The sequence below is a fragment of the Hesperophylax consimilis genome, chromosome 16 (assembly GCF_061612785.1).
Source record: "Hesperophylax consimilis isolate HC1 chromosome 16, BYU_Hcon_1.0, whole genome shotgun sequence".
NCBI lineage: Eukaryota > Metazoa > Arthropoda > Insecta > Trichoptera > Limnephilidae > Hesperophylax > Hesperophylax consimilis.
In genome coordinates, this window is record NC_142851.1 from 13,622,300 (window position 1) to 13,629,896 (window position 7,597).

The window sequence follows — 7,597 nt, forward strand, 5'->3', positions numbered from 1 at the left end:
TTTCTCCGCTCGTTGATTGGCCGACAATTTTACAGTATTTGACTAACCGTATTTTTACTGCTGGCAGCATTATTCCACCGGCCCTCGAGCAATCGCCTAGTTGCCAAATACGTGTTGTGGCGGCCATCTCGCTTTTAGAATTCGTTTGTGGTTGAGGTTGTTTGTATTTTATTATAATAGGATTGTCAACAGTATCTAAATATGTCGGAGGTTTCTTTTAAAAGAACCCTGCCCACGGAAGATCTATCCAACGTAGAGTTCGACACGAGTGAAGATGTCGAAGTTATCTCCACCTTCGATACTATGGGCCTCCGAGAGGAGCTTCTGCGCGGGATTTATGCTTACGGTTAGTTTTCTGTTATTTACCATAATCCCAATATAATAAGTCATGCAATTTATTATAATTCCTCTTGACGGTTTACTTGGATCCCGCACCAACGACGATTATGTTTTGCTTTTGACATATTTAGAGGTTATGTTTTTGGTATATATTTTCTAATGCGTTTTGTTTTCATATTTTAGGTTTTGAAAAGCCCTCGGCTATCCAACAGAGAAGTATTCAGCCAATTGTAAAGGGCAGAGATGTCATTGCCCAGGCACAGTCCGGTACCGGTAAAACAGCAACATTCTCCATATCCATCCTTCAATCACTGGATACGACAGTTCGCGAAACCCAAGTACTGTGCCTCTCCCCTACCAGGGAACTCGCTACACAGATTCAGAAGGTAATCCTAGCCCTGGGAGATTTCATGAATGTTCAATGTCATGCCTGTATTGGTGGAACCAATCTCGGTGAAGATATCAGAAAACTGGATTATGGACAGCATGTGGTATCAGGAACTCCAGGAAGAGTGTTCGGTAAACTTTTTGAAATATTTTACAAATCAAATTACAATTCTCCAAATCAATTTTTCATTTCACAACCTACATGGTATTTCTAGTCCTACTTTCTCTACTGGCCTCAATTCATTATAAATGCATCTTAATTTATTTGACTATTAAGACGATGCAGAATTATATGACATCTGAACATGTTTTTTTTGTCTTGTTAATCATAAATTTGTGGGTGTTATTAAGCTAAAGCCTGGGTCACATGGGGAAATTTTGTCGCTGTCACATTGCTGTGACGAGTGATTGCCACAAGTCACACTGAGCTACTAGAACTGCGAGTTGCGAGTGAAATGTCGGAATATATTCGGTTTATGGGTGAAATTCCTAAAAATTAAAACTAGTTATTTTTATACTAACTTTGGGCCGGGGAATCCGAATCTGGAAGAATTAGGTGGCGGCAAGCAATATTAACTGAATTACACGACTTTAAAATTTCGACGCACAAAAAATTTAACTGGCCATTTTGAACGCTTTCTGACAATAAAACTAGTTATCTTTATACTAACTTTGGGACGGGGAATCCGAATCCGAAAGAATTAGGTTGGGGCAAGCAATATAAACTGAAATATACGACTTAAAAATTTTAGATGCAAACAATATACAACGGCATTGCCGATGCGTTTTTTTGACAGTAAATCCATAGAAAAATAACCAAAGATATATAAAATTAAGTGTTGCTAGTAAGCAATAATATCAATAACGTAAAATAACATGTTTATAATTTCAGTAATATTTCATATTCAAACAGTTAGATTTAGGTTTATTATCACGAAAGGTGAGTTTTTATGTCGGGGGAGACGAAAAAATATGCATTTTATATTTTAATTTTGCTAACATTATTTCAATTACGTAAGTATTTCAGTTTTCAAGTAGTTTAGCGGCTACGCTAGGTTTGTGTAACATGGTTTGTGATAGAAAAGAAAGTGCCCCCTTCGTAGCGCCTACTCGCGTCAAGGCAAGAAAACATCCCAGTTTTCAAGTAGTTTAGCGGCTACGCTAGGTTTGTGTAACATGGTTTGTGATAGAAAAGAAAGTGCCCCCTTCGTAGCGCCTACTCGCGTCAAGGCAGGAAAACATCCCAGTTTTCAAGTAGTTTAGCGGCTACGCTAGGTTTGTGTAACATGGTTTGTGATAGAAAAGAAAGTGCCCCCTTCTTAGCGCCTACTCGCGTCAAGGCAAGAAAACATCCCAGTTTTCAAGTAGTTTAGCGGCTACGCTAGGTTTGTGTAACATGGTTTGTGATAGAAAGGAAAGTGCCCCCTTCGTAGCGCCTACTCGCGTCAAGGCAGGAAAACATCCCAGTTTTCAAGTAGTTTAGCGGCTACGCTAGGTTTGTGTAACATGGTTTGTGATACAAAAGTGAATAAAATGTATCTGAATACTTTACGTAAATGAAATAATGTTAGCAAAATTAAAATATAAAATGCATATATTTTCGTCTCCCCCGACATAAAAACTCACCTTTCGTGATAATAAACCTAAATCTAACTGTTTGAATATGAAATATTACTGAAATTATAAACATGTTATTTTACGTTATTGATATTATTGCTTACTAGCAACACTTAATTTTATATATCTTTGGTTATTTTTCTATGGATTTACTGTCAAAAAAACGCATCGGCAATGCCGTTGTATATTGTTTGCATCTAAAATTTTTAAGTCGTATATTTCAGTTTATATTGCTTGCCCCAACCTAATTCTTTCGGATTCGGATTCCCCGTCCCAAAGTTAGTATAAAGATAACTAGTTTTATTGTCAGAAAGCGTTCAAAATGGCCAGTTAAATTTTTTGTGCGTCGAAATTTTAAAGTCGTGTAATTCAGTTAATATTGCTTGCCGCCACCTCATTCTTCCAGATTCGGATTCCCCGGCCCAAAGTTAGTATAAAAATAACTAGTTTTAATTTTTAGGAATTTCACCCATAAACCGAAGCTTACCCGAAATGTCCTACAGTCTACACTGATAAAAACTTGGTTGTCAGATGAGGCTGCAGTAGCACTCGGTAGCGGCAACTAGGTTACGTGACCTCCAAATTTTCGTATTTTTTGTAACTAGAACATCTTAACCACTGCCTTTAATAGTTGCTTATTGAGTCACTTCCATCGAGTACCTTGTTACACAAAGCGATTTTGTAGTCACTATTCAAGTAGCTGCGATGAAATAGCCCCATGTAACCGAGGCTTTAGTATTAGGTTAGGTGCGCAAGTTTTGGCTTCTCCAAATCTTGGCAGTGTGGCAGCCAATATCACCAGTTCGGCTGGCCTGGCTGCCTTGTGCCTAGTACGTTAGGACGGAGGCAACCATATACATTTTAGCTAGTCGTACTAGTTTCCCGCAGCCACAGTTGCTTGCAAAATCGCCGTGTATGGACTTGCTCCCACAGCTAGCAATCTTTGGCTGCCTGGTGCGTTGGCTAGAATACATTTTCATACAAATTTGAAGGTCATGTTGGCTGCCTAGTGCACCTAGCCTCATTTTGCACATTAAATAGACCCTAAATTTCTGACAAAAGTATTTAAAATAGAAATTGAGTCGCGGAGTTGAAAAACCAGCTCTGGAAATTTTTATTAAATCCGAGATATGTAGTCCCGTAAAATTGCTTGGATCACCCTAAATGTAAAATGAATAAACATGTTATGCTTAATGTCTAATCATAAATTACACATTATTCTTTTTATATTTAACGAAAAACATTATTATATTTAAGTTTATGCAACTGTTTCTAAATAAGCAGAAGTTTCCAGAGCTGGTTTTTCAACTCTGCGACTCAATTATACTAAATGCTTTAATACACAATCATCAAAGAAACAAGGACATTATACTGATAGTAAGCATAATTTTTTCCAGACATGATAAGACGCCGCGTGTTGCGAACCCGCTCCATTAAGATGCTGGTATTGGACGAGGCGGATGAGATGCTAAACAAGGGCTTTAAGGAGCAGATCTATGATGTGTACCGCTACTTGCCGCCTGCAACACAGGTGGTACTCATCTCCGCCACCCTGCCGCACGAGATTCTTGAGATGACCTCTAAGTTCATGACGGACCCCATCCGGATATTGGTCAAGCGGTGAGGGGTCTTTTTTATTTACTTAACCTTTACAATGCCGGCCCTTTGACGCAATCTACACCATCACGTGGTGTACGCTTTGACATCAAGTCTGTTTGAGTGGAACCTCGTGGATCACATGTACGGGGATAACCACCGATGGAGCATATAATTCAAGTTGTGTAGATCAGGTTACAAAAAAACAAATATTTGCGGGTTATGAATAATCTGAAAATTAAAAAAAAAAAAAAAAACTTCTAATGCACGGGTTACCACTGCGGTATACAAATTTTTTCAAAGGAATTAATTTTTTCGAAATCGTGTTAAATATTTAAATTGTGATTTGTTGATTTCACACTGAACCGAGTTGGATTGTCCTTACTGTTAACCAACAAAAACAAGGTACGTATGATGTCACGCGTACCCTGTCAAATTTAAATCGTTTTGGCAGATTGACCAGAATTCCTTATTGTACAATGGTGGAGGACTTCAGCAGAAGGGCTGAAACTAGCTTGTAACTTGTTTATTACACATTTTTTTTTTTTTTTAAAGAAAGACAAACATTCCCGGGTTACGAATAACCCAACAATGTTTGAAAATCTCTTACTACCACCACAGAAAGCCGAAAATGTTGCTTGTGTTGTGATGGAGGACTTAGCTAGCCGAGGAATCGAACACGCAACGCTCGGGTGAGACCCAAGCGCTATGCCCACTCAACCACTGACCGGTCGAAATATCATATCGTCGATGAAGAAGCACCACCTCTAAAAATCACTTTTTTATGAAATTCGATAGATAAGCGAATTCCCCTTATTACCTTTGTTTGCATACTTAGTATTCCTCTTCCCCATAATACCACCACTAGATATTCAGCGCACAGCGGCAAATATGCATATCTCCTATACTCATCTCATCTCCATACTTCCAATCACAAAATGTTTTGATGTGCCACGAAAAGTCGGTACTCCTCAAAAGTTTTTTGTCCTGAACAATAAGATTTTTGTCATTTGGGCGGTGTTTATTCGTCGTCATGGCCGTTCATGGCCGAGCAGCTAAAATCCTCGACCACAGATCCAGAGCCGACGCGTGAGAAGGCAGATGTGGATAAATTTTATTTCACATTTAATTAATATTTCGTATATTTGCAGCACATTCCAGAGTTATAGATAATCAGGGTGGTTGATACTCTCAGTGTCGCCCATGTCAAATTTCACCATTCAGAATTAAACATTTTTTTTTATATATATATATTTTTTTTTTTACATGAGTACTGCGCAAAATACCCAACTGCTCCCAACCATCTGGAGCCAGTGAGACTGGCATCCCCAATTGGGGTGTGTTATGAGGCTGAAGGTTGTGGGGAGGGGAAGGAGATGGGGAAGAGGAAGAAAAGGGGGAGTACTTGACTATTCATATCATATTCATATGGTCTCCAAACACGGCTAAAGCCATTTCAAGCAACGTTTCAATTCTGAATGATGGTCTTACACCATGGCGGAACTGAGAGTATCTTCCGCTCTGGAAAGTGCCGCAAGTATACTATATATTATTTTAAATGAATAAATTGTGAAATAACACAAATTAATCAAATAAAATTTACTTGCGCATGCCGGGATCTGAAACCGCGTACTTCGGCCGAAGCTTGAAATGGCTTAAGCCGTGTTTGGTGACAAGATATGAATAGTCAAGTACTCCCCCTTTCTTTTATTCCTCTTCCCCATCTCACCGTCCTCTCAACATCTCCTTCATCTTCTCAGTCTCATAATATATTCAAAGTGGTAATTTCATGGGCTCACTGACCGCGGGCAGTTGGGGGAAAAATGGATGGGTGTAAAACATAAAAGAATTATTTTCCCACATGATAATATGTATCATGCCATGCGTAGTCTATAGTATATCGAATATCTGCGTTATGTCTCTCCTGATTGAAAATGTTTTGATAAAAATTTGTCTATTCCAGTGATGAGCTTACCCTGGAAGGAATCAAACAGTTCTTTGTGGCAGTAGAGCGCGAAGAGTGGAAGTTTGACACCCTGTGCGACCTATACGACACGCTGACCATCACACAGGCGGTCATCTTCTGCAACACCAAGCGCAAGGTGGACTGGCTGACGGAGAAGATGCGCGAGGCCAACTTCACGGTCAGCTCCATGCACGGAGACATGCCGCAGAAAGAGAGAGACAACATCATGAAGGAGTTCCGCTCGGGACAGAGGTTCGTAGTCAATTCATTCATTGTAATGTAATATTTGCAGCACATTCCAGAGTGAAAGGAACTCTCATTATCGCCCTGGTGTTAGGCGACCACCATTCCGGCTGAACGCTGGTCGTAATGACTTTAGGCGCCCTTGGTGATTTTTGTAATTTCATTTTAAACTCACAGCCACTTATCTTTTTGAGTTTTAATACTCACTTGGAGCCCAATATGAGTTGTAACCGATGTTCCCTCTAATTTTTCATTGTGTGTTCGGCCCGTTGACTTATCGGTGCAAGATATTAACTCTTGACAGGCGACAACCCCATGCATTTTTATGTCTTATGGGCTTTTAAAATATAGTAATCCATTTTCACTTAAAGTGAAAACTTAAACTATAAACTAATCTATAAATTATTTGTATTTTCCAGCCGCGTCCTCATCACCACCGACGTGTGGGCCCGAGGCATTGATGTGCAGCAAGTCTCACTCGTCATCAACTACGACCTGCCCAACAACCGTGAGCTGTACATCCACAGGATCGGTCGCTCGGGCCGCTTTGGTCGCAAGGGTGTCGCCATCAACTTTGTCAAGTCCGACGACATCAGAATCCTGCGAGACATTGAGCAGTACTATTCCACGCAGATTGACGAGATGCCCATGAACGTTGCAGATCTTATTTAATTTACCTTTTGTAACAGTATGCTTGACTTCTGACTGTGTGATGCATGAATTGATTTAGAGTGAACAAGATTAAAATTGCAAACTTTACCACGAAACCAAAAGCAACTCAATTATTATTTTTTTAATACTGCTACGCAATATTGGACATTTTACAAAATGCAACAAAACAGTTAGGACGGGTTGCTTAAATGGCCACTTTGTCACATATGAATTTCTGCGAAACAACTGGGCCTTAGTTATTTTAAATGCTGATGACATGGGGGCTACAGTCCATAGAGGTATGGTAATTCTGATGATATGTAAATAAATAAATATTTTGCTTTCTTTTTCGTAAGACATGCACAGCATTTTAGCTCCTGCTGATGATGATGATGTCGATTGTAATATAATGGATAACCCCTTGGAATATTTAGGTTCCATTTTTCCTTAGCACTATTCTTGGCTCTTCAGTTAGTTCTCAGAACAGTGCAGTGTCTAATTGACCATTTTTATTGCAAGATGTGGTAAGTTTTGTAGGTAATTTGCAAAGGATAATCTTGTCTTATCTATATCAATGGAAGAATGTGTGATTTTCTCTAGTACATATTGTGTACTAAGCTATTGTTAGTAATTACCAAATAAATTGTTAAGAGATGTACATTTCCATATTACGAATTAATTAACATTTATTAGTGATGTTTTTTTTTTTGGGAGAAGACACATCACAAATTCGGTTAATAGATTTATTTATATCTTTCTAGCCACAAATCAATGTTCAAGAAACTAAACAAAATGTTG

At 38.9% G+C, this 7,597-nt stretch overlaps 1 protein-coding gene across 1 annotated transcript; it reads left to right on the top strand.

Annotated features, from left to right (window-relative positions):
• Positions 1-85: 85 nt before the first annotated feature.
• LOC149416739 (eukaryotic initiation factor 4A-III) lies at positions 86-7,576 on the top strand. Its single transcript, XM_089640929.1, has 5 exons — positions 86-346; positions 523-858; positions 3,741-3,963; positions 5,903-6,157; positions 6,568-7,576. The coding sequence occupies exons 1-5, from the start codon at positions 202-204 to the stop codon at positions 6,818-6,820; spliced, it is 1,212 nt and encodes a 403-aa protein (XP_089497055.1). The 5' UTR covers positions 86-201; the 3' UTR covers positions 6,821-7,576.
• Positions 7,577-7,597: the final 21 nt, after the last annotated feature.